This window comes from Cyprinus carpio, chromosome A3 (assembly GCF_018340385.1).
Source record: "Cyprinus carpio isolate SPL01 chromosome A3, ASM1834038v1, whole genome shotgun sequence".
NCBI lineage: Eukaryota > Metazoa > Chordata > Actinopteri > Cypriniformes > Cyprinidae > Cyprinus > Cyprinus carpio.
The window spans coordinates 8308959-8333669 of NC_056574.1; the positions used below are offsets into that span (position 1 = coordinate 8308959).

At 35.1% G+C, this 24711-nt stretch overlaps 2 protein-coding genes, 1 long non-coding RNA gene and 1 pseudogene across 3 annotated transcripts; 3 read left to right on the forward strand and 1 right to left on the reverse strand.

The window, feature by feature from the left end:
* Window positions 1-6893: 6893 nt before the first annotated feature.
* Window positions 6894-10457, forward strand: LOC122135962 (deleted in malignant brain tumors 1 protein-like). The gene is made up of 4 exons (XM_042717244.1): window positions 6894-7232; window positions 7720-8019; window positions 8130-8438; window positions 10104-10457. The coding sequence occupies exons 1-4, from the start codon at window positions 7079-7081 to the stop codon at window positions 10436-10438; spliced, it is 1098 nt and encodes a 365-aa protein (XP_042573178.1). The 5' UTR covers window positions 6894-7078; the 3' UTR covers window positions 10439-10457.
* Window positions 10458-11191: 734 nt separating this feature from the next.
* On the forward strand, window positions 11192-13699 carry LOC122135960 (scavenger receptor cysteine-rich type 1 protein M130-like). Its single transcript, XM_042717238.1, has 5 exons — window positions 11192-11624; window positions 12060-12362; window positions 12928-13242; window positions 13357-13552; window positions 13652-13699. Exons 1-5 carry the CDS (start codon window positions 11279-11281, stop codon window positions 13659-13661), a joined length of 1170 nt encoding a protein of 389 aa, XP_042573172.1. The 5' UTR covers window positions 11192-11278; the 3' UTR covers window positions 13662-13699.
* A 2143-nt stretch (window positions 13700-15842) lies between these two features.
* LOC109074474 lies at window positions 15843-17215 on the reverse strand. The gene is made up of 3 exons (XR_006153823.1): window positions 16969-17215; window positions 16271-16570; window positions 15843-16067 (listed from the first exon to the last, which is right to left on the reverse strand). It is a non-coding gene; the product is annotated as an uncharacterized LOC109074474 (long non-coding RNA).
* A 130-nt stretch (window positions 17216-17345) lies between these two features.
* On the forward strand, window positions 17346-24404 carry LOC122138662 (annotated as a pseudogene).
* The last annotated feature ends 307 nt before the right edge of the window (window positions 24405-24711 follow it).

A 24711-nucleotide genomic window follows, 5' to 3' on the forward strand; every position in this document is an offset into this window, starting at 1 on the left:
GTGGACAAAACAAATAAAATATTTCTGTTTTTAGTGTTCAAATAATTTATTTTACATGTTTATGATTTTAATAATTATTAGCTTTTTAATCAACTCACAAACCCACTGCAGTTCTTACATTAAGCCCAGTTTGGGAAACCCTAAATTTATGTCATTTTTAATGCATTGTATGATGATGGTATCATTTAATCAACTCACAAACCCATTCTTTCTATTGCTTTTTTATATCAATATGGTTACGTTTTAATGGTAAGTTTTAAAACAAGTTAGATAAAAAAGTTATTTAAAAAGTAGTCAGAAAACATTACGCTATTAACTACAGTTTTCATCATGTTACCTGTAATCTGTAATGGACTACAAGTAATAATTGATGACAGACCATTAGATTATTCGAAAATAATACACACCTGAGATGGTGATGCGGACACAATGTGAAGTGCTTTTTTTGTATTATTAGTGTTTTAAAAATTATTCGAAAATAATACACACCTGAGAATACAAAAAAAATCACATAATACATTATGAATAATTAAAGCATATTATTATTACTCCAAAAGGATTAAGGACAATCCCAAAAGACTTATAGTTTTAGGCAAAGATTGACAAAAAGAGCAGGATGTGTCAATGGTATTTTTACATTTTTGTAAGTAATGCTTAACAGGGTCAAATCTGTGAATAATTTTGTAAGATATTTTTCTTTAACTTTATTCATTAAGAATTTTTTATTTATTTATTTTATTTTTTTATTTTTTTTTTTGAGGGAGTGACCACACACGTGGCCAGTTGATATCATCATAATATTATTTCATTAGTGTGCAGAATTGAGGTAAAATGGTCCAAAAAAAGAATCTGACTTTGTAATTACACTTTTGCATTGAGAAACAAATATCAACCAGTGAATTCAACAGAAATCATTGAGCCAATATTATTGTGTCTAAAGAGCTTTCCAAAGAGATAAAAGCTATATTAAATTCTTTCTTGGATACTGTAAATGAATATTTCAAAACAAAATCTGAGTGACTGAATAAATTATTTTTATCAAATAACTGGGATCACTCATTTATTTATTAGTTTGGAAACTTTAGCATTTCACATAATAAAGGCTGTCCTGTAATACTTTCACTGGTGAGAAGTTCCTCATGCAGCAACACAGAGACAAGACCCTTGTCTGCTCCTCTTTACAATAAGAAGTGTTTTGCTGCCATCTGCTGGACAAATGCAGCAGCGCAGTATTAAACACATGATTATTGCTGTTATTTTATTATGAAAGTTATACCTAATGAAAGTAGATAATATTTAATTTATTAAAAGCACATCAGAATATCTTTAGCAACAATATAGTTTATACTATGGTGCAATCATATTTTATTATTTCCTTGGTTAGAATAAAGAACAAACTGAGTAAAATCCATTAATTCATTAAAATTAGTCATGAGAAATTTGTTCTAGTTAGTTTTGTGTAAGTGTTTGAAGTGTTCAGACTTACAGAAGTCAGTTTGATCAGAGCTTGTATCTGCTGTGTTCAGGTTCAGGTTTGATGCTGAATATAAGCTGCAGTGTTTCTGTATCAATCTGCTTTAAGTTTAGTGTGACTTTATCTCCACACTGACTTCTGACTGACACGAGTCTGTCCTCAGTGAAGTGTCTCTTCACGCTGGAGGAGGGAGTCCTGCTCATCAGCGCTCACACTTTATTGATATATATGGAGAAAATCAAAATGCTGCTTTCTGATTTGTCACTGATTGTGTTTGATGATTTCCTCTGTTGTGTCTAATAAGGTAACAGTGAGTGTCATTGGCAGCTGTGAGTCTCTCCCTCTCTTTAGGGGGCTGACAGGAGCCAGTTTCTTCAGTGTGTTTGGGAGCAGACGAGAAACTTGTGCTGGGTTCTGAGTTGATGAAGTAGTGTGTGTCGAGCTGAAGGAGAAGATGCAGAACTGTCTGATGCTGATGTTGTTTCTGTGTTATATGGTAAAACTCATCACCTCTGGTAGGTACATACTGAGGGTCAAGATGTAATCTATTTTAAAATGAGCTGAAATAATTTACATGTAATGTTGTACTTTACTATAATTTACATGTACTGTTACGCTTTACTACATATTGCAGTATGTTTGGTATGAACAACATATATTGTATGTTTGGTAATTGTCTCTCTCTCTCATGTGTAGACAGATATAGAGGTCAGTGTCATCATCGGTCCTGGGATATTACTGATGCTGCAGTGGTGTGTAGAGAGCTGGACTGTGGGAAGGCTGTAAATCCAACATATAGTGCTCACTTTGGACAAGGATCAGGACCAATTTCAACAGGTTATGTACAATGTAGTGGATCAGAGACTGCACTGAAAGACTGTAGTTCAAACAGCCGGTATACACAGGAGGACTGTTATCATGATCTTGATGCTGGTGTCATCTGTTCAGGTAAGCTGCTCCAAACCTCAGTCTGTTATTTTATTACTCTCTTTCATAATTCACACTCAAGCAATAACATATTTATGCTGGTGTTTACAAACATTATTATCAATCTTATGAAACAGGAAGTCTGTTTAACTGTTTTGTTCATAATAATATAGGCTATTCATCTTAATTCCTTATTATCTTAAAATAAACTATGATGAAGAGAATCACCATTAAATATGTCATGTGTTTTGTATATTCAGACAGTCTGATCTGACAATCTTATAATGAAGATTATCAAATTATGGATGGAAGATAAAATTACATATCTAGGGTGAGCGGGAGGGACATGTTTGTAGTTTTGTCGTGGTCATGAGATCATTTTGTCGAGATTAACGTCATTCTTATGTTTACGGCTATATTTTTATATTTATTGATATTTATGCTTATTTCCCCTTTCAATTCGTGTATCATTTTTACCTTTTTGATTTTTTTATTTATTTTTGCTAGTTAACATTCTGTATAATTATTATTAATAACGCCTGACAATTTAAACCAATAAAGTTTTGACTTTATGATTGTATTTATGATCGTATGTGACCTGTTGTGTTTTCATTTACAAATGAAATAAGCAAATGATTCAATTATCAGCGCAAATGTATAATTATAGTCTAATTATAATTATAGCCTAAATTATAATTATAGCCTAAATGCCAGGAAATTTATGTTTATGTTAAATTTTAAATTTAAATTGCATTTTAATTTTAATTTTATCATAATTTATGTTGGAATAAACCTTTAAACTGCACTTCCATTACAAATTTCCTTAAATCATAGAGCACAGAACGTAAAGAGATCAAAATGAATGGAAAATAAATCAAATACCTAACGAATATAATAATAATAATAATAATAATAAAAATATACAAATATTACGGGTAAAAGACGATCAGTTTAATGGACTTACAAGACTGGGAATGAAACATATTTTCTTGTAGGACTATTTTATTTTATGTACTTTATTACTTTTCTTGTAGGACTTTTTTTTTTTATGTACTTTATTATTTTGTTAGGTTTGTTGTTTTTTGAGTGGATAATGCTGAAAAAATATTTGTATTTATTTTAGATGCATTAAGTAACTTTAAAAACTTTCTACAAAAAAATAAAATAAAAAAATTATCTTATATGATATGTTTTTAACCATTTAATAAATATGCATATTGCTTGTCTGCTGGGTATTTTATTTTTATATGCATCATTTATCAGACTATAGAAGTGTTAATTATAAAATATATATTTCTTCTCTATACACCACATGTAATAATGTAATAATATAACAATATATTATGACTTAACAATGTTTAACAACAGAACGTTAGAACACCAGTTCAGTTCATATCATATTCATCAATATAAAACAAACGCAGTGGTCGGTTGTGATGTCATGGAAATTTCATCTATAGTTAAAGAGTTATTCAAAGCTGCAGACAACATTATGAGAGCTTCTTCATTGCTAACAAACAACAGTATGTAGCTGTAGATTTCATTTTGGTTGATTGTAGGCAAGTATCCTCTTGACAGTGTTCCTATTTTGTTATCTCTATGTTCATACAGTATACACTCACTGACCACTTAAACTGCCTGTTTACACTAATACTGTATCTAATAAGCCAAGTATCCTCTTGACAGTGTTCCTATTTTGTTATCTCTATGTGCAAGTGCACATGAAGTGTGCCCATTTGGGACAGGCCATAAATGAATGGGCCAGCTAAGCTTTAGATCTTCATGGCTGAAGTAGCAACATATAAACAAGTAATAAACATTGTCCACAGCTCACAGAGCAGAAGACAAAAAGTAAAATGAATGTGCTGTGCAGAAGACAAAAAGTAAAATGAATGTGCTGTGAAATGAGCTAATCAATTAGAATTGTAGCTGTAATGTAGCTTTGTTTTTTTTTCTTCTGTAATTGTAGGTTTAATGTTGATATGTAAATAGTGTTTTTTTTTTTCTGAAATTTTGTCTGCTCCGCTTTACAATAAGATTTTTTTTTTGTCTCCATCTGCTGGCCGAATTACACATGACAGTGTAAAACACACATCTACACCTCTACAAATGTATTTGATTTGATGCCAGATTATTATCTTTAGAACGAAAGCCAATGTTATTTACAAATCTTATCTGAATAGCCCTGAATAGTTGTACACAATCAGTCCAGTTAATTTTATAATGTTTTAACATAAAGTTCATTGTGCTCTTGGTTAGAACATCAGGACAGTGTTGTTAAAATACACTTAATAATAAATAAACGGTTCACTTTCACAGGTTATTAACATTTGTAACTCATTCATAAATGGTTCACAGGTGTTCACTTTACATTAAAGTTAATTTTAACAGGTGATTTGCATTTATAACTTATTAATAAATGGTTCACAGGTGTTCATGTTACATTAAGGTTCACTTTCACAGGTTATTAATGTTTATATCTCATTAATAAATTATTTACATTAAGGTTCACAGGTAACTACTATTGGAATTAAAATTTGTATTATTGATATTTCAACAAGCCATGGTTGTGCTTTTAATGATTTTTTTTCTGCCCCAAAATAAAGTTTGATAATTTCAACTTGATAAACAAAATATATCAGTTTCTAATCATTGCTGTGGATAGGCATCATTAACTTTTGCAACACATCATGGGTAAGGTATTGCATTAAAACCATCCTTTTTATTTATGCATTTTTTAACTGCTTATCAATGATTTATAATGCATTTGTAAATGAGTTATTAATCATTTATGAACACCATTATAAACACTTTATAAAGGGAACCTTAATGTACAGCGTTACCCTAATTCGTTTAATTTACAGTGGAATGGTTTTTTTTTTAATTTCACGATTTCGGGGATGAGTTCCTGAACATGATGCATGATGGGATATGCTTAGCCTCAAATACCGTTTTGGAGCAGGACAGTGTTGGGTGTAGTGTGCGTTAAGGGGACCAAGCTTTGACCTTTTTAAGACCTTAGATAGTCTTGCACACGGACCAAAATCGCGAATGGACCGAGGGGGGCCCCACTCCCTACCTCATACCGGGCCCCGCTTCAGCTAAGGACAGCCCTGCTGTGCACACTTATTTCTTATTGTGTGCACAGCACACACTCTCAACTGGCCAAGACCACAAGTATTTGAACACACATCTATACACAGATGCTGCTGTCATATAAATGAAACCATTGTAATGTACTGCTACTTTTTGATACTTTTAATATTCTTTCGGTTGGAAATTGTCCTTACCTGCAGTACTGAGTCATTCAAAGCTGCACACAACATTTTAAGAGCTTCTACATTGCTGATAATCGATATTATTTAGTTTCAGGTTTCATTTCGGTTGATTATAGATAAGTATCTCACTTCATCGAGTGCACATTTTATCTCGATGATAATGTCTCGTTGAGTCTCAGTGAGCTCCAATGATTCAATGATTAAGTTTAATTATTTTAACAATTCGGTAGTCATCAAGTTTACCATCTCAGTCCTTTACTGCCACCCAAAGGAACAGATCGGTATTGCAGTATTAAACACACATGATTAAGTTTAATTATTTTAACAATTCTTCATTGTTTTTTTTGTTATCTTTTATTAAAAAAAATGTCTCTCTAATATACTATATGTGTGTGTGTGTTTATATATATATATATATATATATATATATATATATATAAACTAATAGATACTGTGTTGACAAGCATTGCTAAAATACGCTTCTGAATAACAGTAATTAAAACAAATCTTTTACATTTGATTTTAAAACGAATATTTCTAAACATGAACTCAAAGCAAAAAGGATGAAGAAGTCTAACAGTGTTAGTATTTCTATATCTGCAGTTGCTCTAAATATCTGCAAATGCTGGGTTTTGATGCTGACATATCTGCAAATGCTGGGTTTTGATGCTGACCATAAACTGGAAAGTTTCCTGTCCCTGAAATCAGTTTCCTTTATGAACGGAGTCTTGTTCATCAGTGCTGACGTTCTTTTAATAAATATGGTGAGAATCATAAATACGTCTTCTGATTTGTCAATGAAACTTTTTGATGATTTCCTCTCTTCTGTCTAATAAGGTAAAAGTGTCTTTGATTGGCTTCTTGTTTGGTGGTTGTGCAGCTTTCTGTCTCTGTGTCTCCTGCACCTGTTAGTTCTGAGTTGATCAAACAGAGTGAATAATCAGTAAAGATGGAGTGTTATTTAACTCTCATTTTTTTTTGTCTTTTCTGATCAGACTTGCTGCAGCTGGTACGTACACATTCAGGGTTTGTGTGAGTTCATGTTATGCAGTGATTGACTCTGTGATATATAGTATAGAATATAGTTCATAGTTTGATTTGTGTGTGTAATATTTGCATTAATATAGAAGTGAATTTCCTTCTCTCATGGTCATTTTCTCTATTCCTCTCTTTCTCAATATATGCTGATGTCCATCGTCTCACACATACATTTTATGTACATCTTTCTATATCTTGTCTACAGGTAATGTGAGGCTGGTTGGGTGGTAATAATTCCTGTGCTGGTAGGGTGGAGGTTTATTATAAAAAAGAGTGGGGAACTGTGTGTGATGATTACTGGGGTCTGGCAAACACTGCAGTCGTGTGTAAAGAGCTGGGCTGCGGTGATACTTCAAATATAATGCATGTTGCTTACTTTGGACCAGGATCAGGAAAAATATGGATGGATAATGTGCGATGTAGAGGGTTGGAATCCTCAATATTCAAATGCCCAAAAGCAGCAATGGGTAGCCATAACTGTAAGCATAATGAAGATGTTGGAGTTATTTGCTCAGGTAGGATGATTTTTGATGAGCTTTCATCATCAAAAGCACCATTACTATTAAAATACATGCATGTACTAAGAAGAGTTTCAGAATTAGATTTCGAACCACTTGACTAAGGAGTGATGTAATACTGAGTGAGAACCATCAACCAATTAATATTGACCTGTGGGTAAATTCGCTGAATATTTGATCAATCGAGCATCACCACATTCAGTAGAAGTTGTACATATAAAAGATCTACAGTACATGACAATAACAAATTTCAAACAAATCTGAAGTAAAAATGTTGGTTTATGATTTGAATTGTGATTGGGTTAATACATGTTTAATAACAGTACATGTATGACCTGAATCAACAGACTTGATTTAATTTCATATGTAACATTGGTAACACTTTAGATTAGGGAAAACATATAAACTATTAACTAACAGTTTTTTTCCACACTGTAACATATGTTACAATGTTTTAAATGGTTTGTCGTCACTATGATTTCAGGCATCAGACTGGTTGGAGGTTCTCGCTGCTCTGGGAGATTAGAGGTGCCTCATGGGAATACATGGCACACAGTGTGTGATGCTGTCTTTGACCAGCAGGATGCAGAGGTTGTGTGTAGAGAGCTGGACTGTGGGGCTCCTGTACAGGTGCTGGGAGCAGCTGCTTTTTACAAAGGAGACACTCAGATGTGGACACAAGAGATTCAGTGCAGAGGAAATGAATATCAGTTTGCTTTCTGTCCAGTATCACCTTCACACAGCAATTGTTCCCATAACTATAATACGAGAGTGGTGTGTGCTGGTAGGCAAACACAAAACGACTCTGATTCAAAGCAAAACAAACCATTTATAGTGTCATGCCAAATTTATTTCCTCTCTTTCTCCTTATTTCTTGTGTATGTCCTCTTTCAGAATCATTAAGATTAGCAGGTGGTGGCAGTTCCTGTGCTGGTAGAGTGGAGGTTCTTCATGATGGTCAGTGGGGAACAGTAGCTGATCTTGGCTGGGATTTGGATGAAGCTGCAGTGGTGTGTAGAGAGCTGGGCTGTGGAGAGGCTGTAGCTGCACCTAAGCGTGCCCACTTTGGCCAGGGGAAAGGACTAGTCTGGATTATTAATGTGATGTGTACTGGAGAAGAATCTGCACTGAAGGACTGTGGATCACATAACTGGGGAAAACATACGGCTAATCATGCTGATGATGCTGGGGTCATCTGCTCTGGTAAGCTGTTCTAGACAAACAATGGTGCTTGAAGTGATGGGAGGGTAAAATTTGTCCTCTGAATTTATCCCATCTAAGTAAGCGTGCACACACAGGAGTGAGTATTGTTCATTCGCTCCCCCCCACCCTACATTTTCCTGCTAGTACTGAGAATCAAACCCACAACCTCTGAGTTGCAGGTCTGACTCTCTAACCATCAGGTCACAGCTGCCCCCACAACCTGGTGAGCAATGAGCATTAATGAGTGAGCAACAGCTTTTCATTTCGTTGCAAACTTAATTTGAGCTATTGCTTTTTGAAAACCAAACAATTTGGTTCTCATAAGCCAGACATAAAAATAGTTAATGTAAATGTGCCAAAATAAATCAAATAAAAATATTAGAAAAAATAATAATATCCTAGTCATCATTAGAGTGCCATTGAAGTCTTAAGGCGGAATTGTGTGATGTTTAATTTGTTGTGTGATGTTTTTGAGATCTGGGCCTGTATTCACAAAACATCTTAAGGCTAAAATTAGCTTATTACTCACTGATTTAGGAGAAAATCGTAAAAATAATGGGTGTGTCAATCCAAAATTTAAGACTCCTACATTTTTCATTTCATTTCAGTATTTCACAAAGCGTTTTAGCACTAAAACTAGCTGCTACATCTGTGAAATGTTAGGAGTAGTGAAGAGGACTCAGTAAGTCAGTAAGACCAAACCACAAACTATCCTAAAATTGCTGTTAATCTGCCTCAGAAGGTAAACATTTTATACAGACGATAATGAGCTTTTAAAAAAAGGTATCGCCTTTTTATCCCAACTCCAAAATTTTCCTTTGATTATATCCTTGTAACAGCTGTTCTTGCGGTCCAGTTTTGTTTTCTTTTACGTTTGCATGTCTTACTTTCAGCCATTATTATTCTACTCTGTTAATTAAAAGGTGTATTAGTTATTACAATGCTAACAGACTTCTTGTGTCCTTGTAACCAAATGGTTTAAAAAATGTACTAAACAGTTTTTTTTTTTTTTCTAAAAGTGCTGAAAGTTTTCTGTGATGGGTAAGTTTAGGAGAAGGGTTAGGGGTATGTGTGTCTGAGTGAAAGAGCGAGAAGAAGAAGAGAAAGAGTTTGTGTTTGTGTGTGTGGTTTGTGGGCATTTTTTATTGATGAATCACACCTGCATTATAAACAGAGACAATGCATGTGAAAATGTATTGTTGTCAGTTGGAGTCTGTATCACTCCAAACATCTCTTGTGTCTAGTCGAGTCGGAAACAATATCAATTCAATATCTGTACAATATCAACAATATCAAGTCTAAATCACATTTCTGAAAATATTTTATGTAAAAAAAAAAAAAAAAAAGGCATGAAATAACAGCGCATGTGTTTTTTTTTTTTTTCATTATCTGCCTTGGGTATGTGGTCATAAGCCACTACTGTTCTTTTTTGTTTTTTTTTTCTTTCTTTTTTTAAAAAAAAACATTACTGTTATAATGTGCAAATTTTTGAATACCAAGATAAATGCAATTTTTTACTTAATATTGTATTTCAATCCTGATATAAGTTCGCCAGTAAGATGGCTTTATGATTATTTTTGTACATTATAATTACTTATGTGTTAACATGCTTGTGAGGATCACAATTAGAAAATCTGAAAGTTACAAAAGTACCCATCTTTCTAGGTGTCAGGCTGGTTGGAGGTTCTCGCTGCTCTGGGAGATTAGAGGTACTTCATGCGAACACAAGACTTTCAGTGTGTAGCGCCGCCTTTGACCAGCAGGATGCAGAGGTTGTGTGTAGAGAGCTGGACTGTGGGGCTCCTGTACAGGTGCTGGGAGCAGCTGCTTTTGGTAAAGGAGACATTCAGATGTGGACACAAGAGATTCAGTGCAGAGGAGATGAATCTTACATATCTGTCTGTCCAACATCTTCTCTCAAACATAACTGTACCCATAAAAATGCTGTAGGACTGTCATGTTCTGGTAAAAGTATTTTTCAACTTAATATTAAAATGTAAACTATCTTTTGCTTACTAACTGTTTTAAACTGCTTCACTAAACCCCCAATTCTCTGTCAAGGTTACACTAATCTCAGACTGGTAAACGGCCCTGACATCTGTTCTGGTCGAATTGAACGTGAGTACTTCAGTAAAAGGGGGCACAGTGTGTGATGCATGCTGGGATATGAGAGCTGCCAGTGTCCTCTGTAGACAGCTGAATTGTGGGATTGCTGTGTCTGTTGTGGGATCAGACTGGTTTGGAGAGGGAAGTGGTGAAATCTGGGCTGATGTGTTTGATTGTGACGGGAATGAAAAACAACTCTCAGAATGTTCCATCTCTTCATGGAGTCGTGCTGAATGTTCTCACAGACGAGATGTTGGAGTCATCTGCTCTAGTGAGAGGATTTTATTAAAAAAATCAAAAGTTAAATACATTAAATACATAAGTTACGTTGCAATAAATGTTAAATACATAAATCACCTTGTAGTGATTCCTCTCTGGCTCTTCATGATGGTCTGGTGCGGTTGTCTGGAGAGGGACAGTGTGAGGGGGAGCTGGAAGTTTTCATCCATCAGGTCTGGAGGAGAGTTCTGCTGGACTCCTGGAGTCTCACTTAATCCTCTGTGGTCTGCAGACAGCTGGGCTGTGGCTCTGTGCTGAACTTCTATGGCTCCTCTTCATCCAGTCCTGAACACAGTCATGAGTGTGTGACAGGCTTCCAGTGCTCTGGGAGTGAAGCTCATTTGGGGAACTGCAGCTCTCCACAAACTCTCAACTGCAGCTCCACACAACAGCTGCCCATCACCTGCCTTGGTGAGAACAACAACATCTGGACAGATATTTTTTAGTTGTTAGTGATGAATAATGCGTTTTACTTTTTTTTAGGTCGCGGGTCCATCAGGCTGGTGGGTTCTGGGGGAGACTGCGCAGGGAGGCTGGAGGTTTTTCACAGCGGCTCATGGGGGACAGTGTGTGATGACTCCTGGGATATTAAAGATGCCCATGTGGTGTGCAGACAGCTGCAGTGTGGAGTGGCCCTCAGTAACCAGCAGGTACCAGCCTGGTTTGGTCCTGGTTCTGGACCCATATGGCTGGATGAGGTGGAGTGTGAGGGGAATGAGACGTCCCTGTGGAGCTGCTCTTCTCCAGGCTGGGGAAAACATGACTGTCAGCACAAAGAGGATGTAGGAGTCGTGTGCTCAGGTAAACAGTACACTAGTGTGCATGTTTTATCAAAGAAGTATTTATTGTTTTCCACAAAATATGCAATTATTAAACTCATGTGTGATGAGGAGTGGAGAGGTCTTGTATTACACTGATGGGGTTTGTTTTGCAATAATAACTGACTGTAGAGTTCGTGGCTACTTACCAAAAAATAAATACGTGGACATGAAATTTAGTTTTTTTTAGTGTAAATTATGTTACAATTTTAAATATCCATGTATATTAAGTAATATTACTATGAATGTTTCCCAAGGTATTATGTATTAAACATTTTAATAACATTAAAAGATGCATGTGTTAGATGCATTTTGTGCTTGCAGCATGCATTAGACTTGGATTAATCAGTTATTTCTGTGATATTTTAGGTTTAACATAACCTGAACCGAATTGTTTTAATGCACCTTTTTCATTTAGAGTTTAAAGAGATCAGGTTAACTGAGGGCTGTGAAGGGAATGTGGAGGTTTTCTACAATGGATCCTGGGGTAATGTGTGCTGGAACCAGATGGACAGAGACACAGTGAGTCTGATCTGTCAAGAGCTGAACTGTGGAAGATCTGGTGCTTTGTCTGATTCTACATCAAGAGTAAAATCAGCTCCTAACTGGCTGGATAAAGTAACATGTCGACCACATGACTCAAATCTGTGGCAGTGTCCATCTTCACCCTGGGGACAAAATAAATGCAACGAATATGAAGTAGCGAAAATCATATGCTCAGGTAGGATGATATTTAAATGATTTAATATGATCTCAATAGTCATGTTTTTTTTGTACATACCTGTTTACTGTATGTCTAATGTGGTGAGTAAACTAATGAAATAAGCTGAAGTGACAAAATTATTTTTGAGGCTTAAATATTTAGCAATTTCACTCTAATGATTTGTTTTCAGTTAGAGATTAAATGTGCTGTTGTTCATTTTTATTCTCAGAGGATCAGACATACGAGTCTCCTCAGAGTCGTCTGTCATGTTCTTCCTCACCATCTTCTCACAAGAGACAGTGTTCAGGTAATTTATATATATATATATATATATATATATATATATATATATATATATATATATATATATATATATATATACATACAACAAATGTGTTAATTGTTTCATAATGTAAACAGTATATTTTCCTAGTAAATAATTATTATTAATATCTGCATATTTTAAACAAATATTATTTACCTCCAAAATGAATTATGCTGTAAAGGCATCCAACTTCAGTTTTAGTGTGTTTTGTTGTGAATGTTGCTGAAGCTGCTCAGTGCTGTTTTATATGTGTTTTAGATCATGTTCCTCTCAGACTGAGTGAAGGTAAGGGCCGGTGCTCTGGGAGGCTGGAGGTGTATCATAACGCTGTGTGGGGCTCAGTCTGTGATGATCAGTGGGACATCAGCGATGCTCAGGTGGTCTGCAGGCAGCTGGGTTGTGGAGCAGCACTGAGGGCTGATGGGAATTCAGTCTTTGGGGCTGGTGAAGGTGTTGTGTGGCTGAACAGAGTCGAGTGCAGAGGGAATGAGATTCACCTGTGGGACTGTCCTCTCTCCCTGAAAAACCACACTGACTGCTCCCACAAAGAGCACGCTGGACTCACCTGTGCAGGTCACCGCAATCACTGAGGAATAATATTTATTTTTATATCATTTTGGAGTGTATAATATTTGTGTATTTAATACATTTGTATGAATTGTATTTACTTTTTTTTTACATTGGCAGATTTGTCAGTGTCCACTGCTACCAACAACATCAGCTTCTCCTCCAGTGCGCTTAACATCAGTCTCTCCTCCACAAACTCCTCCAGCAGCGTCTCTCTCCGTCCCCCCAGAGCTTGTGATTGTTCTGGGAGTTGTATTCTTACTGCTTTTAGTGCCACTGCTTATACTGATTCAGCAGAACAGAGTGATGAGGAGAGGTAGGAGAGATCCAGAGACTGTCATATTGTGTTTTATTCAGTATGTGATCAGTCATGTGTTTGTGAACTGACAGCAGGTTTGTCTGTCTACACTCACAGCTCTCTCTAAGAGGAGACACAGGACGATGTCTGAGGCCGTTTATGAGGAGATTCAGCACAGACACAATCATTTCACTCAGAGGGGTGAGACATGAGCCATCAATCTCATTTAATAGCATTAATAAGAGTCTGTCAGACAGTTGATGTTCATCTATTATTAGTTCTGTTAAACCTCCTGCTTCAAACCACAGAATTCCTGACAGAAAACCACAGAGCTGCAGGTGCATGTTTATGTGTGTGTTTTTCTAACTATGTATATTTTTGGAAGGCAGTTAAGAACGGGTTCATGCGAGGTTACGTGTGTTTGCTAATAGGCCCAACAAAAAACATGGCGTTTCTGTTTCTAATGCTTTTGTGTGTGTGTTGTCACTAACTCAGTGCTACATGATCCTAAGGAAATGATGATTCAGTCTGTTTGTAATGATGAACATGTTTCTGACTGCTCTGCTCTTCTTTAACAGGGAGTCTCAGCTCTGAAGAACTGCATTCTGGGTATGAAAATGCTGATGAGATTCTCTCAGGTCAGAGAGCTGAAATATAATTAAATAATACCTAAAATAAATAATGGTCAGACTCCAAGAAATATCTAAAGTGTAATTCACACTTATAAAATCACACATATAAAATGTAATTCTATCACTAAATGAAATATTTGACAAATGACTGAAAGGCTGTGTTGAGGCTGTTCTTAATACTAAAACTTTTATCTTATTAAAAAAGTAAAAGGCTGTATATTATAATAATGTCAGCAATGCCAGGTCTCAAGACCTGCAACAGCACAATTTACATTTTGTTTTAAAAAATATTCCACAAAACCCCAAATATATGACATGTTGTTGATGCAGAAGAGATGAAGGAAATGATGCCAGGCTACTATGATGATGTCATCACTGATGGACTGAAACCAGATCGTAAAACAGGTGTCACTCTGTTTTATATACATACATACACATGTATTTTTCTTTTGATGATAAATTTGTAGAAGACACACAGAGAGCTATAATTATGTCATGAGAGGTGGACAGAACTCTAATATTAATGTTTTTGCTTTTTTATCTGTTTGTTTAACATAAAACCTTTAAAATGATACTCAGTGAGTCAGTACTGATATGATAACATTTGTTTTGTTTATATCTTCATGTATGTGTAGTGGACTCACCAGAGCATTATGATGATGTAAGGGGAGAACTTTAAATGTGTAAAAGGCGAGTCACACAGAACTGCCTTTTATCATCACCTGCTGTATTATATATATATATCATGTTACATAATGAACATGTATTTAAATCATTAATGAATCATCAGGTTTATCAGGTTTAATCGAATAGTCTCAGACAGTCATGAGAAGAAAGAGATAAGTGACACAAGCTGTGTTACACATTACAATGTGAGGTTTTATTTCATGTGTATCAGAGGGAGATCAGGAGGAGTATGATGATGATGTGAAGAACAGCAATGAAGATGAGAGAAACATGCTGGGTTGGTTATTGTTACCTTTTTACATAATCTACTTTCAATCATTATATTTATAATTTAAACCCAATTTCAACTAAATAATGCTGTACTTACAATAATTTAAAAATGTATTTGCTTTTTTTTTTTTAAACAGACGATGATGATGATGTGGGGGAGTAGTCAAATAAAGAGGGAGGAGCCATATGACTCTGAGGAGACTGTTTATGAAATCATATTACAGTTACTGGTTCTACTGAGAGTTTCTTATATTTCTACTAATGCATCAATGCCTTCTGTTTTTGTTATTTTAATATTTTTTATGAAAGTTTACATGCTTTATCAACAAATCTTAGTATTTGTATTTTTGTATTTGGCCTTTTATTTTGATATCAATGCTTTTCAACTAAAACAAAATATACCTAAATATACAAAAAATTAATCATGTCACAAAAATATTTTTAAAAGAACGGTTAGAAGAAAGGAGAAATTATGCAAAATTCTATAATGTTTAAGAAAGCACTTTTAGGCAGTTCAGCTTATAGCTAAATATTATAATAAAATATAGATCTACCACTTATTAGATATTATAAAGCATCATGTTTTTTCACAAACGTGAATTAACTCAAGTAAAACAATTTAATATTTTGTTTACAAGAAATATTGCTGGGAAAGACAAGGGTATGCACATCCTTGCGGTTAAAAAAAAAAAAAAGTGTGGTCTAAAACGAAATGCAGAGTTTATTGTGTGATGGTCTATTTTAACTCTAAACAGTCTCATTTTATGGTTGATACTGAATTATTTGTGCTGAGCTTGAATATTTTGCAGCAATAGCTCCATATGCAGATTGAGGTTGAGCTGACCTTTCTTAGTTCTTCTCTTCAACAACTGATATGTGGCCATTTTCTTCTCCTTATATATTTTCAGCGCCTCCTCTCACTGAGCTTTGTCTTTCAAGAATTCCTACACAGACACGCACAATAAAACATGCATCAATCATTTGCCAAAGAATGTAAAGGATGATTAAAATGTGTTGGTTTACATGACATAACGAGTCTTCCTTAATGACATCACAAAGAAGATTGATTAGGAAACTGAAAACTGTACAACAATTCCATCATACTGATGGCTTAAAGAAGTGCATTTGTCAGTTTTTATTTCCTCACCTCTTGTTTTCTTGCACGTTCCTCCTTTATCCTTTCATATTCTTGCTTTGTCTTCTGATACGATGACATTTTCTGCTTCCTTTGGATGAATGGAGTCTTATGGGAGCTGATGACACAAATCAGAAATGTGGCTTAGTGTGTGTGTGTGTGTGTGTGTGTGTGTGTGTGTGTACTAAGCCACATTTCGGGATATTCCTCCTCTAACTGGATTGATGATGGTTGCATTTTCTTCCTCTTTTCAGAGAAGTTTGTTATATTCATGTTTTATCTTCTTCTTCCTTTTGAAGGCAAATCCCTGACCTGAGAAAGAATGAGAGGGAGATGAGATTCAAACAGTACACACTCTACATTTAGTCCTAGTTAATATTTGTTGTATATTTCGGTCGATGACATGACGCTCTTTTTTCTGGATCTATTACGTTGATCAAAAATATGTTGTGGCAATTTATAAGAAAAATACGTAAGTTAACTTTTTTTGTATAACATGATATTAACGTTTTCAAAAATGTAACCAGCGTTAAAGCAAGGATACATATCTAAGAACTAAGCACGTGCGTTTTACAGATTTTTCTCATTTCGGACGTCTTTATTTGTCACTGACCATTATGTCAGATTTGTTTATTCAGTGTTAACTTTCTACATCTAAAACACATTTTCTGAAAAAGTGGCTATGTTTAAAGTGGACTAACGTTACTCACCTTCTTTTAAACTACCATCAAAAACTTTGTTCTCTGGAACCCATTTTCTTTTCTTTTTGTCGTTGTGTGTTAAACCGCCATGTGCACATTTGTTATTTAAGTATTTTCCTTTAATCCGCCCTTTAGATTTCGCGTATTGTTTTAAAGGTTCCATGTTTCACGTTAACATTTAGTCATTTGTGAACAAAACGGATGTTTGTTTCTCGCGTAAAGACGCAAAGTAATGACGTAAGGATGGTCGCAAGGCATTACTATTCAAGATAAACACCATTTGTGTGAGGGCAACGTATTCGTTTCTCCATTCAACAGAACGCACGCTGGTACACTCAACATGGCCGCGCAGTCGGTCGCTCAGAGGAATCATATCCTGATTCGACTACTTATGTCTTAAATACTGTGTCAACAGCTGTTGCTCAGCCTGCTCACACTAAATATTCTCTCTTTTCTGTGCCCATGAACAATGGCATTTAATGACATACCCGTCGACACTTTAAAAAGAAAAATAGATGAACTTAAGCGCTTTCTTTCCATATCATTAAGTATCTCAAATGCGCACACTGTGGACTTTTACACGCGTGATGTTTGGAGCACGTTTATATGTGTCCAGATGACGTGCTGTGTGCTGTCAGCTCCACACAAGACCGCATGAGGGCGATAGAAGGTAAGATGCTCTCAATCTGATTTGCATTAATATATATATATATGTATATATATTTATATATATATATATATATATATATATATTTATATATATATATATATATATATATATATATAATATAATATAATATAATATAATATAATTTTTTTTTATAAAAACATTTTTTTAAGATGCTCTCAATCTGATTTGCATTAATATATATATTTATAGAAGTTGGTGGACATATCAGCCCTGCTGAGGGCAGCGAAAGCCCACTGTTTACCAGCTCCGGGGGTCTGTATGCAGCTGGAAGATCTGATGCAGAATCTGAGACTGATGACTGGAGACACTACAGCAGGTAACTGCAGGCAGATCAGAAGCACTGAAAATCACATTTATATTCCGCTGGATCTTTATTGTGATTATTATGCATGTCACATTCAGGTTATTAGAAGGTCATATTTCATGCATTTTCTGTAATCTCCATAGGAGACTCATCAGACAAAGTAGTAGCACCGGATGAGTTTATGAACTGTAAGAAGGCCCATGAGGTTCATCTGTTTCTGCTTCTCAGGTGATAGATGTGGGTTCAGGGAAAGGCTACCTGTGCTCCTATCTGTCCATGCGGTTCAACCTGCAAGTGTTCGGGATCGACTCCTCCAGCACCAACACACATGGAGCTCATGAGAGGAACAGGAAACTGAAGAAGTTCTCCAAAGCTTATCAGAAACCGAACAAAGCCACTAGGAAGCAAACTCTGGACAGTGAGGATGAGAGTAAACAACACAGCAGAAACTTTGAAAACAGTGATGGCATCAAAAACATTATTACTGAGGAAAAGGAAAGCTTTGAGGCTCGAGCGGATAGCAGTGCTTTATCACAACAAGTCACCAATGATTTATCTGCTTTAGATAATGCTGCAGAATGTCCATTAGACCCGAATGATTCAGATTCAGGAAGCAGCTTCCTCAGTATGCTGTCTCTAGACGTCATAGAGGATGTCTCTCCCCGCGTCCACCCCAGCCAGCTGAGTCTGGAGGAAAGAGAGAAGAGGAAGAGAGAGAATCTGGAGAGGAAAGCTGGAGAAGGAAGGGGGAACATCAGAGATGACAGCCTGTTTTCCCCTCTGACCTCATATGTCACCGCAGAAACTGAGCTCAAGACGCTGATCACAGAGCTGGAGGTGAAGAGATGATAGTTTTGTACAAGGGAGAAAAAATAAATAATAATAATAATAATAATAATAATTATTATTATTATTATTGTTATTATTTTAATTTATAAAACCAATTATGTAAATCATTGTTTAAAAATAATTATTGTTATTTATTCACTATGAAATAATTAGTAATACATTTTAGAATTATTTTAAGAAAAATAGTGTAAATATGTAAAAATAAGTAATTTTGATAAATAAATATTAAAATTATAATAATAATTCTACAATTCTAATTCTAAAAAGAGCACCAGGGCAGAAAATGTGTTTAAAAAAATGTACAACAGTAAATCTGTCATTTAATTCATTGTTAAATAATAATAATTAAAATAATAATTTAAAATGTTTAAATACATTTTGTCAAAATAATGAAAACAAAAGAAGTAGTAATAATAATAATAATTTATTATTCATTGTAAAATAAATAACAAGGAGAGATAATAAATAACAATGAAAACAATATTAATTATAACAGTAATTACTGTATTATTATTATTATTATTAAAATGTAATTGTAATAATAATTTTAATGACTACTACTACTACTAACAATAATAATAATATTTTAATGTATAAACATTATTGACATGATTGTTATAATCACAGTTAAACTAATTATCATCATTATAATTAATAAATAAATTAAAGAATTTGACTGTTGTTTTTATAATATAATATCATATCATATAATATTGTGCTTGAAATACTAAGTGGGTGCTGAAGATGTTTGTTTTTTTTATTCTATTTGAAGCATTACTTTTTTTTCTGGTAAATGCACTGTAAATTCATTAAATATGACATTCAGGATCAAAATAATTGATGTACACTAAACTCATATAATAGCACTATGCTGCAATAGCTGTCCCAGCTGCTGGCTCTGATTATAGAGCTGAAGTTGTACCATTGCTATTACAGCTCAGCGAGACGCCTGCGATTATCCTAATCATGTTAATGAGGTGGAATTGAGCTCAAGAATGGAGAGGGACTTGGATGTGTCTATAGCACATTATTTATGATCGATGAGAGATGGCAAACGGTCTGTGTTGATTTCACTAAATTACCCCCCATTTTTTCTTTCTCCCTCTCTCTTTTCTCTGGCTGGTACCCAGAATGCAGTTCTGGTTGGTCTGCATACGTGTGGAGATTTGGCCCCCAGCACTCTGAGGATGTTCGGGGCCAAACAGGAGCTGCGCGCCGTTTGCAGTGTGGGCTGCTGCTACCATCTGCTCTCTGAAGAGTTTGATCAGGACAGACAGGGTAAGAACACTTCCTCTCTGCGCGCGCGCACACACACACACACACACACACACACACGTGGGCAGATCAGTCTCTATCAGAACGGTTGAACAAGTCTTCAAACAAGACAAGCTCGGTGGAATTGCGTTTCTCTGTATAATATTTTTTTTCCGGCAATGTGCAGCCCTGTACCAATATGTAGTTAATAATAATAATAATAACAATAATAATAATAATAATAATAAGTTTATGTGTATAATATTTTTAATAATGATAATATTATTATTATTGTTAAATGTGTTATTATTTTTATAATTGGAACAATATGATATACAATATATAATGTAATATAATTTAGTAATATAGTAAATATAATAACTGCAACAATGGTAATAAATGTATTATTAATTATATAACATAATTATTATTTATAACATAATAATAATCTAAATTTTTATATTATTTTTATATTATATTTATTGTTATTATTATTAATAAATAATACACTGTTGTTTATTAAATAAATTACTTAATTCATTGTTTATTATAATTATTGTTATTTTAAGTTTACTAGTCTCTAAAACAACTCCATTAGGCCCCACTGACTTTTACTGTGTGGACGAAAGCATTGACAGTTTTTTCAGATTATGTTCAAAGAGAATACAGATTTGGAACAACATAAGAACACAGTTTTTATTTTTAGGTGGACTTTCTAACTTGGTGTTAGTTTTAAGAGAGCATGTGGTTTCTGTCTGCCTCTTAGACACGTTCTCTTAGAGCAGACAGTGCAGAAACGATTGGAGTGCCTACAAAATATGATATTTTCATCACATAATTACTGTGTTATGAAGCACAGCAGGGATAAAATAATATCTCAGTGTCTTTTAAAGCCCGGTGATCACATCACAGACCCTCGATTGCTGCAGGGACAGAGCTAAAACACATGAAGTGTGTGCATAAGCTGTCTCATCCATTAAATCCAACATTGACCAAATATTTATATTTACCCAATCCTCATAAAACAGGGATTTGTTTCTGTGTAGAATATATTTAGTCCATAAAGGATTATTATGGGGTGTAAAATTGTGTGTGTGTGCCAATTTCCAGCATAATTAGATTGTTGGTGGAATGCTGAGCTTCACTGGAAGTTTGGGTAAATCAAAGTCACATTTGAGAAGGAAGCGGATACCACCCACTTTACCAAACAAAGCTGAAGGCTCTGCATACCAAAAGCTCTCAGTATTTTACCTAAAAACATTTGAAGCCACTTAAGTTTTATCAAAGTGTTCATACTCTCAAATTCAGTAACATTCAGACCACCTTCTTCTTACCCTTTGATAATATCAGATTTTCTAATATAAAGAGTTTTGTGCCTCCAAATAAAGTCATACATTTTTGATTGCTTATTTTTATAATACCTGAAGAGGGAGCTAAAGAGAGAGCTGGACAGATCAGTCTAGATACATATTCAACTTTAGATAGAAGAATTCTCCCAAAAATAGATACATCTCTCTGTAACCAGCTATTCAAGATACAGATGGCTTTTTGTATTTTATTTTCAAAATGTTCTTTCATACTAATCTTCAAATCTTTGGAAATAAAAAATGCCTAGATATTTCACCGTCTCTTTAACTGGAATGTTATACAAGGACAAATCTTGAATGGGGTGTAGGGCCAAACGTTCACATTTGTTTAGATTTAGTTGAAGGCCTGAAGCTTTACAAAAGGAATTGAAGGAATTTGGTCTTTGTTTTGTAAAAATAATGCCGTATCATCTGCTAGCTGACTGTTTGCTAAGGTTTTCCCAAATACATTTAATTTCTTCACAGATACATCCTGACTAACCAGAGTGGACAGCATATCTACAGCTAAAATAAATAAAAGAGGGGACAATGGGCATCCCTGCCTTATTCCACGGCCAATCACGGAAATCTTTGTGTAGTACCAAAAGGGAGAGAAACGGAACTATTCATGTCTCTGTAAAGCATTGGAGTAGGATCTGTGCATTCAGCACCATTAATCATTAGTGAAAGTTACTTGATTGCCGTCTTTTTTTCTAATCTGCAAAAGTAAAAAAAATAGTATTTTTACCCTCTTCTATCTATTTAGCTTTAGAACATATATATGCACCTTTAGCTTTCTTAATGTAAAGATTGTCCAGTTCCATTTGTAGAGAGACCATTTTGCTTTTTTCAGTATCATTCAAAACACTCTCACTACAACATTTATTAATCTCATAAATAATATTATGTTCCTGTTGTCTCCTTACTTTGGCAAGTATTTTAGTGTAATTAATAGATAATTCACAAATTTTAAATTTGAGGAACTCTTTTGTCATCCATGGCTTCTGGTTGGCACTTGTGGTGGTGTTCTTGGTGACTGTCACATCATCAGTGCACTTTTTGATGTAAGCAGTCACTACTCCTGCAGGTCTGTGTGGTCATGGTAGGTGGCTGCCTCTTTAAACACGTTCCAGTCTGTGTCCTGGAAGCAGTCCTGCAGTGTTGAGGTAGCATCATCTGGCCAAACTGTGATCTGCTTTTGGACCGGTTCTGCAAGTTTGAGAAGTGGTCTGTATGCTGGTATTAGCATAACAGAGATGTGGTCTGAGTACCCGAGATGGGGGCGGAGTGCAGCTTTGTATGCATTTTTTTCTGTGTAATTCAAGTCCGATGTGTTGTTTTCTCTTGTTGCAAAGTTCACGTGTTGGTAAAACTGTCTTAAAGTTTGCGTGATTGTCTAAGTGTTTGAAGTGTTCAGACTTACAGAAGTCAGTGATCAGAGCTTGTATCTGCTGTGTTCAGGTTCAGGTTTGATGCTGAATATAAGCTGCAGCGTTTCTGTATCATTGAGTGTTTTTTTTTTCTGTATAAAAGATTATTATGAGAACCAAATAAAAATACAAGAATTATCACTGCTAGTGTATTTACTTCATTCTGTCACGCTGTGTCTTATAATCTGTGTCTGTGTGTCTGATATTATAGAATGATGTGCTGTGAAATGAGCTCTACATGAAAAAAAAATAGATTTGTAGCTATAATGCATCTGTAAACAAAGAAATTAAGTTTCTGTCCAGAAAAATAATCAACAGTAAGAAGCTCCCTCATGTGGAGACACAAGGACTAGACTCTTGTCCGCTCCTTTTTACAATAAGTAGTGTGTTGCTGCCATCTGTTGGATGAATTACACATTACAGTATTAAACACATCCACAGCAAATGTATTTTCATATAATATCAGAGGAATATCTCTGGAATAGAAACCAATGTTTATTTACAAATCTTGTCTGAATAGACCCTCTATTTGTGTACACAAACACTCCAATTCATTTTGTATCATTATTAAAAAAAGTTAAGTGTGCTCTTGTTAGAATATCATAACATTGTAGTAAAATTATCTTAATGTTATGCACATTATCCCCAAAATAACTTTAAATGTTTAGTTCATTAAAATTGATAAATTTATAGCAAAAATCAACTTTCTTTCTGTGCGAAGTAAAGTTTTAGTAAGTGTCTGAAGTGAGCAGTCAGTGATCAGAGCTTGTATCTGCTGTGTTCAGGTTCAGGTTTGATGCTGAATATAAGCTGCAGTGTTTCTGTATCAATCTGCTTTAAGTTTATTGTGACTTTATCTCCACACTGACTTCTGACTGACACGAGTCTGTCCTCAGTGAAGTGTCTCTTCACGCTGGAGGAGGAGTCCCGCTCATCAGCGCTCACACTTTATTGATATATATGGAGAAAATCAAAATGCTGCTTTCTGATTTGTCACTGATTGTGTTTGATGATTTCCTCTGTTGTGTCTAATAAGGTAACAGTGAGTGTCATTGGCAGCTGTGAGTCTCTCTCTCTCTTTAGGGGGCTGACAGGAGCCAGTTTTCTTCAGTGTGTTTTGAGGAGCAGACGAGAAACTTGTGCTGAGTTCTGAGTTGATGAAGTAGTGTGTGTCGAGCTGAAGGAGAAGATGAAGAACTGTCTGATGCTGATGTTTCTGTGTTATATGGTGAAACTCATCACCTCTGGTAGGTACATACTCAGAGTCCAGAGGTAATCTATTTAAATGAGCTGAAATGTTTTACATGTACTGTTACACTTTACTACATATATTGTTTGGTTTGTTCACTAATTGTCTCTCTCTCATGTGTAGACAGTGTGAGTGTGAGGTTGGTGAATGGCAGTAATCCCTGTGCTGGTCGAGTGGAGGTTTATCATGATGGTCAGTGGGGAACAGTGTGTGATGATTACTGGGATATTGCTGATGCTGCAGTGGTGTGTAGAGAGCTGGACTGTGGGACGGCTGTTAAAGCAACATATGAAGCTCAATTTGGACAAGGATCAGGTCGAGAGCTGGACTGTGATGTTTTATGTAGTGGATCAGAGACTGCACTGAAAGACTGCAGTTCATACAGCGAGATTGCACAGTACTGTTATCATGATCTTGATGCTGGTGTGATCTGTTCAGGTAAGCTGCTCCAAACCTCAGTCTGTTATTTCATCTCTCTTTCATAATTCTCACTCAAGCAATAACATATTTATGCTGGTGTTTACAAACATCACTATCAATCTTTTGAAACAGACAGTCTCTGTTTAATTGTTTTGTTCATAATAATATATTCATCCTAATTCCTTGTCTTACAATAAACTATGATGATG